We start from the raw sequence: 18555 nt of genomic DNA, 5'->3' as shown, positions 1-18555 counted from the left end.
TACGGAGTATACTTATGTTGTAATTTATTATATTTGGATTTCCTTGTGAAGTTTTCAACGACTTTCCCTAGCGTAGTTTCTATGTTTTTTTCTATCTGAACATCCAGCCTCTAGTCGTTAGAAATACTTTTCATAAATCAGAAAATAAAGAGAGTAACTGCTAGCCATCCGTAATTATTATTGCTGATTTTGAACTTAAGAGTTTTCTTGTTATTATATTTTCATAATACTCTTTACAGAAATGGATTAATGCCTTCCAAGACCACATTGCATTTAGTACTCATTACTTGAGTCAGGGCAATGTGTCGTGTGATAGCGATGAGGATGAAAATGACCTCAAGCCTTTGGGCACTATGCAAGTAAGTAACTTTCTATATATATATATTAGTAGTTTTTACTCCCAATCCATGAAATTATATTCCCCACCTTGATGCTTAGATTTAGTCATGTTTTGAGACGTGAATCCAAAATTTCGAATTTAAAAATAGAAATTTTTATTTAATAATTAATGCAAGGCTCATCCAGAAAGTAAGTTCCTTAAGTGCCCCAAGATGGCACGCGTGATCTGAGAGTAACATGGTCGCACAAGACTGGGAGGAGCGTGTAACCGTAATCTGACTCGAGCGCAGTTGTATGGTGTCAGTGGTAAGAGAACTGTGGTAGGGTAAACATAGCCGCGCGCATTTTCCCATCGAGTGCGAGGTACTCCTGTAACCAGATTTTTCCACGGTCAGCATCAGAAATATATCGACAGTCTGAAGTGTATGAACAGGATGTCATGAGTGAAGGTATGTTCAGAAGATAGTGCAGACAATTCACAGCATGCCTCACCAATGTACATGACGAACACCTTAGTGAGCGACTATCCATGGTTATATATGAATTGGTGGAAAGTGTACAGCAAGAAATCTGCAGAGCCTGTAGTTCACAATGTCCGATCTATTACATCAGCTTCTGCAGATCTTTCGTTCCCTGCCATATGAGATCGTCACCCTACAGCTGCAGTTTCGCAAGTTTTGTGCTCGATAGGTTCCAAAACAACTTGACAGCGAAGCACAAAATAAGCGCCTAGTGTCTGCTTTGTCCTTCCTGAGACCATTTCCTGTATTGCATCGTCAGATGAGACGAAACATGAGTATTCGTACATGACCTGGCTCTTCAGCCCCCACCTCGCGCGTAGCCACTTCCACCTGTTCCTCCACCTGAAGCGAGTTTTGGTCCTGGACGGCAAAATTCTTTGACATAGGCTTATAAAAACTGGTGTTATCTTACGACTAATGCCTCAACACGGATAGTACATACGTTGAAAAGTAAGTTATGTAATACTAACTTCACACTAATAAAATAATTTTCTTCTGATGTTCATCTTTCATTTTACAGTCCGTCGGAACATATTTTCTGGACATGTCTCGTACTAAATAACTCCAAAGCAGTTTAATATTTCTCTGCTTCTCTATTCCAGAGAAGCTATCCATAATAGCTGCCGGCTTACGAAAATAAAAGAGGTTGAAAACCACTCCTTTAAATGGCAAATTAATTGCACAGGTAAATGCAAACGTTTTTCAACAACATTTTGAATTGTACTTTGGATTTGTAGTTGTGGATTGTCGCAGATCTAGACAATGTAGAAGACACGTCTAGTTCCTTGAAGTTTAAAATGTTCAAGGAGAGAATCAGAAATTTAAACATTAATATTACTGTATTGGCCCGAAGATAGTACGATATTTTTAGTATAAAAACAGTTTCGTAAAATACGTACTCGTGTTATAATCGCTGCATAGCCCTTTATACTTAAGAAGAAAAAAATCATACTATGCAGGACTTTACCGTCTGTGTCACTCTTCTGTGGCATTGCCGTGCCATTGTGTGAGTCGTGAAGGTCAGGCGTATGTAAGAAATCAGGCCCACACTCAGTGGCAAAAAATCGAGATTGAAGTATTCATCAAAAAATTAAAAAAAAAAAAAAAAAAAAAAGAACCTTCTAGGAGAGAAATTTAAGGAAGATCTGCATTTTAAAAAAACAAGAAGAAAAAACAATGTTAGTACTGCAGTGCGATCAAGTTCTCTCGTAACGATGCTGCTGGTGCTTGAAAGAGCCTAAGATTTTTTTTTATTTTATTTTTTATTTTTTTGTATTGTATTGGCTACCAGCGTAATCCGTACATGTAGTTATAAACGCCCCGACCTGTTGCTTGTGGTCCATTGTAAGCTCACAGGGCCTTATAGTTTAGACTTATACTTCATGTTATTAATTTACTATGGATGTTCTATGATACACTGAACGCTTCACGTACAATATGATTGAATGCGAACAAATTACGAGGGGAGGGGCGCAAATTTTTCTTGGGCCCAGGGACGAGAAAATACCTAAATACGGGCCTGTAGACAGTAAAAATAGTAGTGCGCCTTTCACTAAAACCCTTTAAAGATAATGTGCTCCAGGAATATTATGGCTGGTTGCTGAAAGGTGACCATGCACTGAATCGAATAAGAAAACTAAAGTAACCAAGTCTCCAATTCCTAGCTCACCTGATCATTGCAGCATGAAACAGGATTGCTAATGGATTTATTTTTAAGGGTTTCAATAAAGTTATTGTTGATGGCAATGAAAATGAAATTTTATAAGATGATAGTCAATCTGAAATAGTAGTAACATGTTAATTCATTTTCACTTCAGCAATGAGATAGGAGTAAAAGCATATCAAGATTATAGCGGTACAAACGGGAGCAGTAACTACCTGAAGAAAAAGGTGCAATAAAGATTGAGATTTAAATCTTAAAAAGAGCTTTAAATTGGTAAATTTAACATTGTGTTCAAAATATGTGCGTGTGCGTGTAATATTTTACGCTGGGCACTTTTATGTTTTTCATTAAAATCACCTCAAAAACTTGAAGTCCTATTATATTAGAAATCGTGCCAAATTTGAACTAACACAATACACAAATCAATGTTGGAAGCGAGAATAGTTAATTTTCTCTACTTAAAAAATAAATAAATAAAATAAACGTTGTTAAATACTAGATGGAATTTTAAATTGTACTGCAAATTTTATAACAAATCTTACGTGGGAAACTTCCAAAACTAATCTTAACACAGCGTTATTGCTAAAGGCAAATATTTGGTTCAATGGCGAAAGACATAATCGAGGATTCAAGCTTTGTTTTCGATTCCTGCATGTATTTTTAATCCTTCATTTTATTGAATCTCAGTAATATTTATTTGTAGATGTTTTCCCCCAGAACAACCCTTATATATATTTGTTTATTTTATAGACTACATTGAAAGTGATATTCAGGCTCTGTGTTATTTTCTTCGCAGGATGCTTTGCAAACTTCAGCAGCTCATCACCAAGTAATGCAGCAGCAGCTCACAGATACAATCGCTGTTATTAAGGCACTTAAAAACAATGGTTTGGAGGAAGGAATGGTTGGATCCATCATGAAAGTAAGTGGCAAACATTTACCGGTACGTATTTATTGTATATGTTGCTGTATGGTCAGCTTAAATAAATCATGACTTAAAGATATTATACAATGCATATGTAAATATTTAACCTGCAATCGTCGTAAAAGTTCTTGTAGGAAGCTACAGACGGTGTTGATCTCATTTTGATTGTTGCGTGCCTTTCAGAAGCAAGGCTATATGAAACGTGGACCTTCAGCTTGACATGGGACCCAAACCACATGAGCTTCCTCCGGGAATTGAATCCTGGTTCCCCACGCCAAAGGGGCATACGCTAATTGCTTAACCACTAGGAAATTAGCTACAGACAGTGTTGTCAACCCATTGTTGATTTCTACGGTGTAAATGAAAATTTAAAGCTGTTGCTAGATTTGTCACAGTGCATAGTGACCTCTAATTACGTGACGTTTGAAAATATATGCAAATGTGATGGATCAATTCTTAAAGTACTATATACAGTCCAAAATCGTTGCCTTTTTAACTCCTTAAATTACGAAGGGCAAGTGAAAGATCCGTAACCCAACCCGAAAGAAATGCAGGTAGAATGATGAAATTGTAGTTTTGAAGAACATATCTCTGTATGTACAAATACAAATTTTCATTTTCATACGAAATCCATACTGTGTGCTCTGAAGTGATCATGTATGCTCAACCAGAGAATTTCACGAACATCGAGATCAGAGTTGTCATAATTATTTTGTTCCACTGAAGCAGATCAAAGTGGTCATCAAATTTTTGTTCCAAGAAAAATCACCGAAGTAAATTCATGGGGAGATTATTGAAACACTACGGGAGTCTCCTCCGTCGTATGTAGTAATGAAGAAATGGATCGCACAGTTTAAACGTGGCAATTTCTCAACAGATGATGCTCCACGTGCAGAAAGACCAAAAACAGTGACTGTCTCCGAAATTGAGGATGAAATTCATGACATTATTCTTGAAAATCGCAGAATCTCAGTAAAATGTGTGACAGAGATTGTGGGCATTTCTCGGAAACGTGTCAGCAGCATAATGCATAATGACTTGGGCATCCAAAAGCTTTGCAAAATAGATTTCCAAAAATCTCTCAGCAGATCAAAAACGTGAAAGAATGAGGGTATAATCTCATTTTGACCACAATCTGACCAATTTTTGTCACGAATAGTTACCATGGATAAAACATGGTTGTACCATTACACCCTCCATTCCAAAAGAAACCGAACGTTTTAAAAAAAAACAAAAAAGCAATGTACATTTTGGAACAAATCATTTTTATTAATCAATGTATTCCCCTTCTGCATCGATACACATATTTGCACGCTCCAACAAGTTGTCAAACGACTTCTCCATGTCCTTTATTGGAATGGTCTTTAGGACGGCGGTCGTCGCCTTCTCAATGGCATCAATCGATGCGTGCCACTTTCCTTTCATCGCCAAATGCAGTTTCGGGAACAGATAGAAATCGCACGGAGCGAGATCTGGTGAATAGGGCGGATGATGCAACCGAATAATGTGATTTTTGACCAAAAATTCAGTTACAAGTCGCGAACGATGTGATGGTGCATTATCGTCCAAAAGAGTCCAACTGCCGATTTCGCGATATTCGGGCCGAATATGACGAATTCTTGCCAGCAAACGCTTCATGACGCCCAAGTAAAACTCTCCAGTGACTGTCTGGCCGGGCTGAACAAATTCTTTGTGGATAATTCCTTTTGAATCGTAAGTAAAAACAAATCAGCATCACCTTAACTTTTGACTTCACCAAGCGACTTTTTTTGGGTGTTCCTTCATCCGGCGCTCTCCATTCAGCACTTTGCCGCTTTGTTTCGGGCTCATATTCAAAACACCACGTCTCGTCACCAGTTACAATCGATTTCAAGAAGTTTCGATCCTGCCGAGCACTTTTAGCGATGTCTTTGCAATGCGCAATTCGATCAACTTTTTGGTCTTCGGTGAGTTTGTGTGGTACAAACCGCGAATTAACCTTCTTAAGGCCCAAAACTTCGGTCAAAATGCGGTATGCGGTTGTTTGAGGAATGCCTAATTCCATTTCAGTAACTTTCACCGACGATTTTTTGTTATGTTTGATGAATTCACGCACTTTTTCGATGTTTTCTTCCGATAATCCGGTTCTGGGACGGCCTGATCTTTCGTCATCATCCAGCGTCTCTCTACCCGATTTGAATCGCCTGAACCACTCGTAAACTTGGGTACGGGATAGACACTCATCACCATATGCATTTTGTAGCATTTGGTGCGTTTCACTAAAAGTTTTACCCAGTTTAACACAAAACTCAATTGCAGCTCGTTTGGAACTCATTTTCCGACCGATGTACACAACACACTGACATTTGGAACGCAATAACTTTGTTGCCGTGCATCCAAATGTCATGACATTTATACCAGTTGTCAATGAGGGACTACGCCATCTACCGGTAAAATATTACAACAGATGGCACTAGTGGTACTATTTGTTTTCAAAAGTTCGGTTTCTTTTGGAATGGAGAGTGTATGATCCTGAAACGAAACCATAGTCAATGGGAGTCGCAGCACTCAGGTTCCTCTCGCCCCAAGAAGTTCAAGAGACAGACAGACTTTTCGGCATTTTCTCGTATGAGTTAGAAATTATATTTCTGGGCATTACTGCATTCTTTGACCTATTTAAGCCCGTCACGTATAAGGGATGACGTCCTTTCGGAAATAACACTAGCCGGGGAACTGGGGGAAAACGGAAGCGACTTACGGCCGTTACGTTAGGTATCATCCCGGCATTTGCTTGGTGTGAATATGGAAAAGTGGACCAACAATTTAAGGTGTACTCTGAACCACAGTAATGTATTCAAATATTTAATGATCTCCCGCCAGAAAACGAACCTGAAACCATGTACACTAAAGACACACGCCCTAGACACTAGATTAATGGAAAGGGCTTCTGTTTAAGAAATCCAGAAGATGACCATTTTGTCTGTGTGTACTATATTAAGGATTCATCCATTACATTTGTAAATATTTTTCCATTATCCCATAGTTAGATGCAACTACGTAATGTAACGGTTTAAGCAACCTTGATTTTTCATTTACAGTGTGAAGTTGACAATGGTGCGGCGAGACTGTTGGTAACTTCCTACAAATTTGTGTACCGCTCTTAAAGATAAGTTTTTTTCAACTAATTCACTATGTATTGTTTTGAATAACAATGTATCGTTTTGAAAAAGGCCACCAATTCAAAATATTGTGATTGAAGTACGAATATGAGTTTCATTTGAAATAAAAATTTCTAAATTCCTCATATATAACTCGTTTATTTCTGCCAATAGTGAATGAATTTTCGTTACCTAGCCCGGTTTATTGACACAAATGATTCTACTATCTGTTGTACATAATTTATTTCATTGATCATATGAATGCATATTTTGATATTGTATGTATTTCTATATTAAAACATTTCTTTTTTATGTATCTCACAGAGGCTTAACCAGTTATCAGATACTGCTGGCAATATGGTGAAGTCACTAGGTCACTGTCTAACACTATTCCAACAACAAGAAGAGGTAAGTTAATTACCGAAATGAAGAACATGCATTTGTGCATTTGTACAGGGCGTATTGAAAGTCGAGGCCGTAAACCAAATCTGTTATGAATAAACACACACACACACACACATATATATATATAGTGGAAAGTTGTTGGAAATAAGTTGTTTTCAAGTAAAATAATGAGTTTTTTCCAATCACACCAGCCGTTTGGGCTCCACGCTGGCTGGTAAGGCACCTATTTATCATATGATAGGTGTTAAGTTCTGTTATATGACTATGTGCACATTCACCGTGTCGTTTGTAAGGTGTTAGATTCTGTCATATGACCATGTGTACATTTACCATGGCATATCTGAGGTGTTAGATTCTGTCATATGACCATGTACACATTCACTGTTATTTGTGAGATGTTAGGTTCTGTCAAATGACCATGTGCACATTCACCGTGCCATTTGTGGGTGTTAGGATCTGTCATATGACTATGTGCACATTCACCGTGTCATTTGTGAGGTGTTAGGTTCTGTCACATATCCATGTGTACATTTACCGTGGCATTTCTGAGGTGTTAGATTCTGTCATACGACCGTGTGCACATTCACTGTTATTCATGAGGTGTTAGGATCTGTCAAATGACCATGTGCACATTCACAATGTCATTGTGAGGTATTAGGTTCTGTCATATGACCATGTCATTTTTGCGTGCTCTTGCTTCTATTCGAACAGCCTCGAAACGTTGCTTTTTTTTTTAATTTAACGTAGAAGTTGTTCAGACTGATGTGGTCAGAAAAAGTTCGCCATTTTAGATTGAAAACCACCTATTTCCAATAACTCCTTTCTTTTTCTTTTTTAATCTGCTCGTAACAGACTTATACTTGGTTTATCGTATTTTCCGGAGTATAAGACACGCTATTTCTTTCTATTGAGAATAACTTCAAAAACGGAATGCGTCTTATACGCCGATATAGGAAATTTTCATTATTTCAATTTCAATAAGTATTTCCGATTCTGTATTATTTGATATCTTCCTTGTTTCCTTATGTGTGCAACAACATTCCAGCCACATACAGTTTAGTGATACACAGTCGCTTTGTTCATCATTTCATAGTATGCATGCTTTTCTCAAGACACAATGTGCTACAGACATTCTAAGATGCGCATGTAATTCTACATAGTTAATCATTGTGAATTCCGCATGTTTTTGCACAAATACTTCTGTGGATTTAAGGAAAAAACCATTATAATATACATTGAACACGCAAGGTGTGATCAAAAAAATACGGTGAATAAATTTTTTAGCAGCAACTGCTGACGTAACAACCATTTGATTTAATTTGTCCGATAACCTGATCCCTTGAGACAGGCAGCGTCAAGTTGGAACACGTTCTGACTTGTCAGTCAGCGGCCAGAGACGCTAGAGTGAGATTGTGTTTACCGTGTCTGTCGGATTTCGAACAATGCGTGAACATTAAGTTCTGTTTCAAGCTGCAAAAAATGCCAAAGAAACTCAAGAAATGTTAAAATTGGTATATAGCTATAATGCTGTAACTCTGAAGAGTGTTTACAAGTGGTGTGAGTGATTTAAAAGTGGAAATGTGTCGGTAGAAGGCGAGCAATATTCGGGACACCCATTAACCTCAAAAACAGAAGAAAACATGCAAAAAGTGGCAAAAATTGTTTGTTTAAACAGGCGAATAACTATTCGAGAGCTTTCCAAAGAACTAAACATCTCCTACAAGTCCGTACAAAGCATTTTAACACCGATTTGGAAATGAGAAGGGTGAGTGCGAAATTCGTTCCCAGACTTTTGACTGACGAACAGAAGATTTTGGCCGAAAAAATATTCTTGTGTCCACATCCACCGTACTCTCCAGATTTAACATGACACGGCTTCTGATTCTTCCAAAAAATTAAAACCGTGCTTAAATGAAAACGTTTTGACACCATTCCTGACATTGAGAGGGCCACGACAGAGCAATTGAACGTCCTTCCAAAAGAAACTTTCCAGAAATGCTTCCAGTCATGGATTCAACGTTGGAATAAGTGCATTGCTAGCAAGGACAGTATTTTCACGGAGATTAAATCAAATCTCATATAAGCTTATTAGTTTGTTTCTAATAAAATTATTCACCATATTTTTGAACACATCTCGTACTTTTTCCTCAAACTTGAATATAGAAAATGGGGTGCGTCTTATACGTCGATGAATATGAGTCGAATATGAGCTCATTTTAGTTGTATTCTATTTCATTAGGTAAGTTCATGTATCGTATTATCTTAAACTTTAAACGGACACCCTCTTCAAGATGATGAACGAAAATAGTTCAGTATATACGAAGTATGATGATTAGCTACTAATACGGGAGTCTTAAGGGTTCAACAATAGAGCGTCCAGCGTTGGTGCAAGGGGTTCGTGGTTTGATCCCAGACTATGTGAGTACGTGATGGATTTTCGTATCCTTAGATTTTCTTGAGGTTATTCCGTTTTCTACTACATTATAATTCCTCCCCTCCCCCCGCCATTCTTTCATAAATTATTCGTCTCCTTTAGCTGAAGGTCATAATTTTGGGACATTAAATCTCTCTCTGTCTCTTTCTCTCTCTGTATCTCTATCTGTATGTGTATGTTAATTATTTTTTGAGTGATTGTATCCTTGAAGGAAAATTGCTTACGTAATACAAAGCCATATAACTTCCATTTACTTGAAGGTGCGCATGCTACAGTTGAAGCAGGAGCAAGAGAAGTGCCGTGTGCTGGAAGAAGCCCTCCATGTGTTGGCGAAAGAACACCACGAGTTAGAACAGTCCATGGTTTCACATCTGTCTTCCCCGTTAGTGTCTCCGAACCAGGCGAGGAGTCCGCGTTTCTACGATACCTCAGACGACGAATTCTATGATGCTTTTGATGCAGGTGAGGTTTGTTTGTGTGTGTTTGTGTGTAAATTCATTAGTATAGGGTGTCCCAAAATTCACGCAAGAAGTAATTTTGATAAAGAAACACAGGTTTATAATTAAAAATGGTATTTTTTTTTAATTTTTTTTATTGATTCATAACGTATACAGTATAGGGTTATGTATACAATAGCATATCGGGTAAATGGTCTCCACAGCTCCACTGGCACATAATGCACTCTTTTGTTGAATTTTTCCATGACCGTTTTGCGTAAATGTGTGGCTGAATTTCGGTGATATAGCGCTCAATTTCCTTCTTCAAGGCTTGGGTGGGCATGGGCATGTTGGCATAAACCTTAGACTTCAAAAATCTTCAAAGAAGAAAGTCCAACGGCGTTAAATCGGATAATCTGGGCAGCCAATTCTGATCACCAAAACGGAATATTACACAACCAGGAAATGACTCATGCTGTAATTAAATTGTTTCTCGGGCTGTATGGCATGTGACACCGTATGAAACCATATGTCGTTCACATCCATATCTTGCAATGTAGGCACAAAACTGGTTTATCAAGTCGCAATAGCGAGCATCATTAACTGTTATTGCCTAAACAGCCGCACTTTCAAAGAAGCATAGTCCGATGATGCCTCCAGCCCAAAATCTATACCAAACAGTGCGACGTTGTGAATGCATTTGTTTTTCAATAATCACACGTGGATTTTCTGAACCCCAAATACGACAATTGTGTCAACAAATCTCACTATTTCGACCTGATTTTGTACGAAAATTGCGAACTGTGGCTGCGAAACCTTCATTATTTTTAAAATACAGTAAAGCACCGATTATCCGCGGAATTGAGTGGCAAGAGCACTGCGGATAGCGAAAATCGCGAACAACCCGAAAAAAGACTAAAAATGAGGTGTAAACACACACACTTCAGCTTAAAAACTATTTTGTTGTCCAAAAAACATAAAACTTTTAAAGTACTTTGCTGTACGTTTAAATCACTAAAATAAAAAAAAAACAATAAAAAAATAAACGAAAAGCAATACTGTGCTGTAAATCTGTCAGTAATTTTCGCACTGTAGGGTCTATTCCATTTTCCCGTTTTTTTTTCCCCGTAATTAACCCTCCAGTAGTCGCCCGCGGAATCTCACTTCGCAGTGAACAATGAATGTAATTTACTACCACGCAAATCACTCTTCCTAATTCCCGTTTTCCATACCTTACAACAATCGGCTTCTGCTTATCAGAGTAGAGTTGCACTTTTAAACGTGCACAATTGTTGGAAATATTGATTTTTACAATGCAATTTATTTTTATGTTTTAGAACATACAGTACTTATTTGCATGCGCAGTGTTAGTCCACAGCGACACTTATCAAAAATAATTAAGCGAAATTGCAGCATTTTTTTTTTTTTTTCCACTCGCGGATAATCGGGGCTTTACTGTATTGCTGAACAATAAAAACGCGTTGTTCTTTCGTGTAGCTCTCCATTCTTAATACCACCTTCCCCTTCCCACTCTCTCTCTTTCATTCTTTCTTTTTTTCGTTGGCAACATCTTACCGCACAAATGACGCAAAATTCAAGTCTTACGTGAATTTTGGGACACCTTTTATTATCTATAGTAATAAAATAAAAGTAATGGATAGTGTATAATTGGTTTTGTTTAACTCAACAAATAAGTTCCGTATCATACTGTAAAACTACTATAGATTTTCATACTAGATGAATTAAGTACAGAAACTGGAAGTAGTAGATCTAAAATTTCTGGTAACATACAGGAATAAGGTGAAAGAAGGAACCTATTCTTCGAGTGCTGAATCTATTTCAAAAACCCTCTCTTCCTATCTCTTATAGTTATTACTATATACAAATTAGTATTAGAACTGAAAGTGGTAGTCGTTTTACTACTTCGAGTTTCAATGGAAGAATAAGGAGGGGCACGGTGGCTCAGTGGTAGAGCGCTTACCTCTAGTACGTGGGGTCCCTGGTTCGATCCCCGGCTAAGTAAGATTGTTGTGGACAACAACATATCCGTAGGTTTTCTTGGGACACTCCCGTTTCCTTCCAAATTCTCATTCCACCAGTTCTTCCATCATTATTTACTTGTCTTAATCATCCGTGTCTCTCAGTGTAAAGGATATAATTGTAGGACGTTAAACCGAAATGTCAATGTGACATATATCATATATATATATATATATAGGTCAAACGAAAAGGAATATTTACTCCAGAATAGCTGAGCACATTCGCACATCGAAATCTCGTAGCCTACAACAGTTATCCGGATTAGCAGCGCATCATGTCTGATAGGAAAAGTAAAAATAACAACTGAACGAAAAATTAAAGAAATCGACTACATTCATAAAGAGAAACATACACTCAGTTTAGATAAATGAGACATAAATGTGACTTGGAGCAGTCTTTTTACTACATATTTCCGCCGTGTGGAAGGTAATAATAATAATAATAATAATAATAATAATAATAATAATAATAATAATAATAATAATAATAATAATAATAAACAGTGACGAGTCAGTGATCATTGGTGTGTATTCAATTTTGACAAGAACATTTCTTCATATATTTTAATTCTTTTAACCATTTTTTACCTATCCACATTTCTCTCTCTCCCATGTTTTAAATCCTTTTCGAATTGTTTCTTGGCTGAAGATGGAAGCAATGTCTTTCGGAAGCGCTACCTAGAAGAATACTTTGTTTTTTGCAGTGAGCACTAGCCTTTTGCTTACATTTCTTTCTAAACATTATCACCGCTCGCAAAACTGTGATATCGAAATAGTTCTTTCTCAATAGAAGAATAAGAGCTGAGATGAAATGTGTTCTTTTGAAATTTGGATCCAGAATTCATGTAAAGTTCTGCTCCCTGATACGGGTTTTGCTTTACGAGAATCAGTATTAGGATCAGAAGTATTAGTAGGTTTCTGTCACTTCTGGTTGCCAGAGCAGAATAAAATAGGAGATGGGACCTATTCTTGGCGATAAAGAATCCATAGTAAAAACATTGCTTCTCGCAATTCATATTACCGTTTTTTCACTATGACGCTCAATTTTGAAACCGAGCGCAATCAAGTAGGAGATGGAACCCCTATTCTTGGCGATACTGAATCCATAGCAAAAAACACTGCTTCTCGCTATCTGTTTTTTTGTCACTATGACAGTCAATGTTGAAACCGAGCGAAATCAAGTAGGAGATGGAACCTATTCATGGCGATACTGAATCCATTGCAGAAACACTGCTTCTCGCAATCTATGTTACTGTTCCTTTCACTATGATGATCAATGTTGAAACCGAAAGCAGTTGTAAAATTCTACCACTTTTGGTTTTAGGAGAGAGAAAGTGGAGATAGAATATATTCTTGGAACACTAAATATTAAAAGTAATACGCTTCTTGCTTTGTGTTTTGGGTTTTATTCTTTAGCGATGAATGTTGAAACCGGAAATGGTTGATTTCTACCACTTCCGGTTTGAATAGAAGGTTAGGGAAGCAGACGGAACACCGGATAATGATTGATGTAGTTTGTCTCATTTGTTTTTTTCAGATTCCGATAGTGATACGCTGGTGACAGCCGCATCAATAACATCGGATAGTGATACCTTAGTGAGTTTCCCTTCTGCCACACTGGCTAAATCTCCTTCCGTCTGTTCGCGATTGAGTTCCTGTAGATGTATTGATAAACGCCATCAACCGAAGAGGCCTCAGAGAAGACAGCGAGGAAGGTAGGTGTCAGTTTACAGTTCATTCTTATATATATGCGTATATTTCTGTTAGTTTCTTATGATGATTCACAACAGGTGCTGTCGATTAAGCATGTTTATTGAACTTCATTAATAGAAAGGAGTCAGATATAATATGGAAGAAATATTAAAATCTACTATCACTAATATTTAATTTCATCAATTTAAATATAGGTGCAGGTGATACCTTAAGTCAATGTTTCCGAACCTTTTTTGACGGATGGCACACTTTAGTAAACGCCCTGAAATCGCAGCACATTTACTTGCTTTATATTGATAATAATTTACACTGTAGTAATATACGACTATAGATTTCTATGAAGAAATGAGTCTCTGTAGTAACTGAGCATTGTTGCGTTGGTACTGGAGGCGTTGATTGGTGCAGTTTGTCTCAAAATTGATTTTAAATAATTTTAAATGGTGTTATGGGACTGTGCGACTCACCGGTTGGGAACCACTGCCTTAAGGGTATCGAGTATCTTCATCATTTTTGTTTCATACGGGGAAGTATTCATCTTTTTATTTAGAAGTGAATAGGATTAGTTAGGGTGGAGTTCAGCTTCTCTTTAGCGCCGATGCTATATGAGACGTGGACCCACAGATGAAATCCGAACCACCGTGTACAAATCTCCCACGGGAATTGAACCCGGAATGTCGTGCACCAAAGGCGCGCTTGCTTGCCAGTAAACTAGCGGGAAGGATTAGAACTTAAATGAACTGGGATTGTAATTATGTGATTTTACTGATCCCTTCGTCAGGTCTAGTTAAATGCTCCCTTGCTTTGTCCCAAACAGTTAAATTTCACATTTAGGTACTAACATACAAGTTGTGACCAAAGAAGTACGGTAAATATAGTGCAGAGTGTCATCGATCGATGTTGTATTCATTTCAATTAGTAAGCCGGGGGCGCGGTGGCTCAGTGGTAGAGCGTTCACCTCCGGTGCTTGGTGTCACTAGTTCGATGCCTGCTCGCGCCGTGTGGACTTTGTGGTGGACAAACACCGTGCTCGTGGGTCTTTTCGGGGTTCTCCCGTTTCCTCCCACTTTCTTCATTCCACTATTTCACTCATTTCTCATAATCACCGTCTCCTTTAGCCTAACCGGTATAACCGTGGGACATAAAACTCAAAGATTTAATTTAGTTTTCAGCTAGTAAGCCCGGTAGCCTAAACCTTTGGTATAGTCAGTATCGAGTTTGAACAAGTTGTGACATGTTAGTCAGCTTCCAGTGTCAGAAGAATGAGGACATGTTAAGAGTGTCTGTCGCGCGCCAAGATAAAGTTTTGTTTTAAGCTGCAAACAAGTGCCAAAGAAGCTCTGAAATGTTAAAATCAGTGTATGGCGAAGAAGCGGTGGCATTGAAGACCGTTTACAAGTGGTATGAGCGATTCAAAAGCGGCAAGGAGTCGGTTGAAAACGAGCAACGATCGAGACGTCCTTCGACGTCAAAAACAGATGAAAACGAGCTAAAAGTGGCACAAATCATTTGTTCAACGTTAGGATAAGTGCATAGCTAGCCAAGGACAGTACTTGGAAGGAGACTAAATCAAATTCCATGTAAGCTTATTACTTTGTTTCTAATAAAATTATTCATTTTATATTTTTTTAATCACACCTCGTATATCAAGGAACCTAATGTCCACGGTTGAGTACGATGGCTATGTAGAGGATTTAACTCTGTGCGAGAGTTCCCAAGCTCCATCCCATGCCATGTGAGTTTGTGCTGGACAACATCGTGCCCGGGGCTTTTCTTACCCTTGGCTCGTGGCTCGTTTCCTTCCACATTTTCATTGTACCAAATCTTTCTTAATCACGTACTTTCAGTAATCGTCCATCTTCTTTAGTCTAAAGGACAACCGCGGAACATTAAATTAAAACATATATATAGTGAGAGAGAGGAGGAGGAGGGGGGGGGTCAAAACAACATCTACAACGTTTGGGAGGTGATTTCTGACACCAAGATAAGACAAAAAGTATAGATTAACCTGGGTGCAGAAATCAGCGGAGTTTTAGGCTACCGAAAACATGAAAAAATGAACTTTAAAAGTGCATAGCTCCAATACTATGGGATCTACTGTAGTCTGGTCAAGATTTCACTTAGGAACTAGTATGTGCCCTATCCAAATATCCATATTTCAGAATTCTGCGGTACTTCCGCAATAATTTTTATATAGGTACTTTGTGAGTACGTCAAATTATACGTCCATAGTCAAATTCCCTGTATGAAAGTTATTGCGTGAGTACCACAGGATTCTGAAACTTGCATTTTTGGATAGCTCACATATTAGTTCCTAAGTGAAGTCTTCACTCGACTGTGATAGGTCCCGTAGTATTGGCGCTATGGACCTTTAAAGTTCATTTTTTAAATGTTTTCAGCAGCTTATAACTCCGAAATGACGGATTTCTGCACCCAGGTTGGTCTTATCTTGGTGTCAGGAATCGACTCCCAAACGTTGTCGGCGTTGTTTTGAAACACACTGTATATTTCAGGAAGTATGCGATGTTTAGACTTGAAGAAGAAATTGGTGAAACCAATCGTTCAAAGAAAATAAAAGAATAATTCTTGATAAAAAATTAATGGGCTAAAAACAAATATGGCGCGGGTACTCAACAGCCTTAAAAGACTTGGGCACACTTGCAGCATTGGTGTCCAACCTGCGATTCATTAGCTGACATCCCGTTACCCGCCTGCTTCTGAAGTTCTAATATTTCTAACAGTGCAGAAATCTACATCAATGGAACAAATTTAAGTTGAATAAATCAGAAATGTGTTCCATAACAACTACAACCGGGTATATAATAACGTGATAGTGTTTACGAGTACATAACATTTTATGTGATGGTTATGGTATCTTAAAAAGTAGACCAAATAGAACTGACACCCACGAAACTATTTACAACTCTTAATATTGTCTACTGATAGCACAAGGTTAATCATCCCTCATTTACAGCTAAATTTCAGTTTTAGTAGCCTTGTTAATCTGTGGATGAATAAAATATAATGCAATGTAAAATTAGTCGTTCCGATTTGGAAATACATAGTCGAGCGACCCAAGACCAGCCTGTTGTTAGTTCAAATCTATCGTGGGATATGAGTGTTCCCAGAGTCGGATTTAGATTTGATGAGCCCCTAAGCTATTGAAGGTAATGGGGCCTTTAATACATCCAGCCATCCTTTGTTAACGACAAATTGTCTACATTGCAGTGTACAACTGCATGCTACACCAGTCTACAAAAACGTAGATACCCTATGAGTACAAATTAGCAAAGTACTGATATTTTTGGGAGCAGGCTAGAAGGAGAGGCCTCATACTTATATCATAGGAGCCTAAATTGTCCTATAGTTTCAAAATATATATCCAGTTTTTGTAAATCTTTTGGGGCTCTCAAGAAAGTGGAGCCCTAAGCTATAGCTTGTTTAGCTTATACGTAAATCCAGTACGGGGTGTTACTATATTGTTCTTTCATTATTGAATTTAGAGAATGGGCCAAAAGTAGCCTTACACTTAGTTGGTTTGCCAAAATGTACGTAAGGGATACTAGTTTGGATATAATATTGGTTTGAATTTATTATTTGAAAAAATTATATCTAAAATGTGGAACAAATAGTGAAACAACTAATATCCATAAAGTTACTTTTTACCCACTCAATATTTCACACCGCCTCCTTTCATCACCATAGGACATAACCTGCAAAAGTAAATCGATTCAAATAAATATGCAGCATATGGCACTAATTCCATAATTAATTTTTAATTTTTAATTCAAATCCTCTTTACGAATTACGTATTGTAAAAGATGAGAATATGTTGAAAGCGGACAGTATTAACAGTCGGAGAAGTTTCTTTTGAATCCGTTATCCGATTTCGTAAATTCACTGTAGCTTCATTATTGGACATATCGTCACAAAACTTAGCAGACGAATTGAAAAACTCAAAAACTTTTTTTTAGTAACATTCACAAAAAAAAAAAAAAAAAAAAAAAGCTTCATCACTAAAGATGAGTTTCTCCCAAAACCCATCTTCTTCCATAAGCTGTTGGTGGAAAATTCAAAGCGTCAGACTTTGTCACCAGGTAATTGCAAGCGGTAAGGCTTCTACTTCAATCGTTTCCGTAAAATTCTCCAAACGGTAAGTTGTGGAATGTTAAGCTCTCTGTGTACCACAGTAGGCTTCGTCCAAAACTCCCTTGCACGCATTCAGCCGTTTCTCACTGTAGGTCAACCAGCTGATTTCCCCTTATAGAGGCATCCTAAAACTGTAAACTGTGCATACCATCGCTAAATGGACTTGGCAGTTGGTAGATCTTTGTTGAACTTCATTCGGAAGTGTCGTTGAACTGTTAGGACAGACTGATGTGAGTGAAACTCGAACGCAACATAAGCTTTCTCTGCGTCTGTCACCATCTTGAATAAATGCTCATTGCTGCACTCTCGTGGCAGAAATTAGAAGCGAATCTGCAACACACACACACACACAATAATTCTTCAGTATGTTTGCAAAATTCTGTTACAGAATGTTCAACATTAAAGCTACAGTGAATTCATGAAATCGGATCAATCATTTGAATAACCCAGTGTATTTCACAACCGGCACTATGAGAGTATTTTCCTTCTTTGCGATCATATACAACTGCGAACGGAGATCTATTTTCTACACACACACACACACACTAAGAAAAGTTCAAGATCAAATAAGTAATCTTGACATGTTCAAAAGACAAACGAAAATAGAATTAAAGACCATTGAGTTGTTTGAATACAACTTCATGCAAATTACTTTAAATGTGCTTGAAGTGTACACAAAGTCGATCCAAATTCTTTCATCTTTTGAAATCATATACACTCTCATCCCTCATTTTTACAGACTAAAAAAGTGGTAATAGCGGTCCAATATTGTCTATTGTCCGTAATTTCCGACACT

General features: G+C 37.7%; 1 protein-coding gene across 4 annotated transcripts in view; it reads left to right on the top strand.

Moving 5' to 3' along the window:
- Positions 1–18555, top strand: part of LOC145684204 (oxysterol-binding protein-related protein 2) — a 264438-nt gene that overhangs the window by 54420 nt on the left and 191463 nt on the right. For all 4 annotated transcript variants that reach the window (XM_081756261.1, XM_081756258.1, XM_081756259.1 and 1 more), the window contains exons 8-12: positions 240–359; positions 3320–3445; positions 6910–6993; positions 9685–9886; positions 13438–13615. In XM_081756261.1, the coding sequence (XP_081612387.1) occupies positions 240–359; positions 3320–3445; positions 6910–6993; positions 9685–9886; positions 13438–13615 (710 nt within the window). The remainder of the gene's footprint in view (positions 1–239; positions 360–3319; positions 3446–6909; positions 6994–9684; positions 9887–13437; positions 13616–18555) is intronic.

Source organism: Thermobia domestica, chromosome 4 (assembly GCF_964235325.1).
Source record: "Thermobia domestica chromosome 4, izTheDome1.hap1.1, whole genome shotgun sequence".
NCBI lineage: Eukaryota > Metazoa > Arthropoda > Insecta > Zygentoma > Lepismatidae > Thermobia > Thermobia domestica.
Note: the sequence above shows the minus strand (reverse complement) of the source record. Positions and strands in the feature narration are given on the sequence as shown.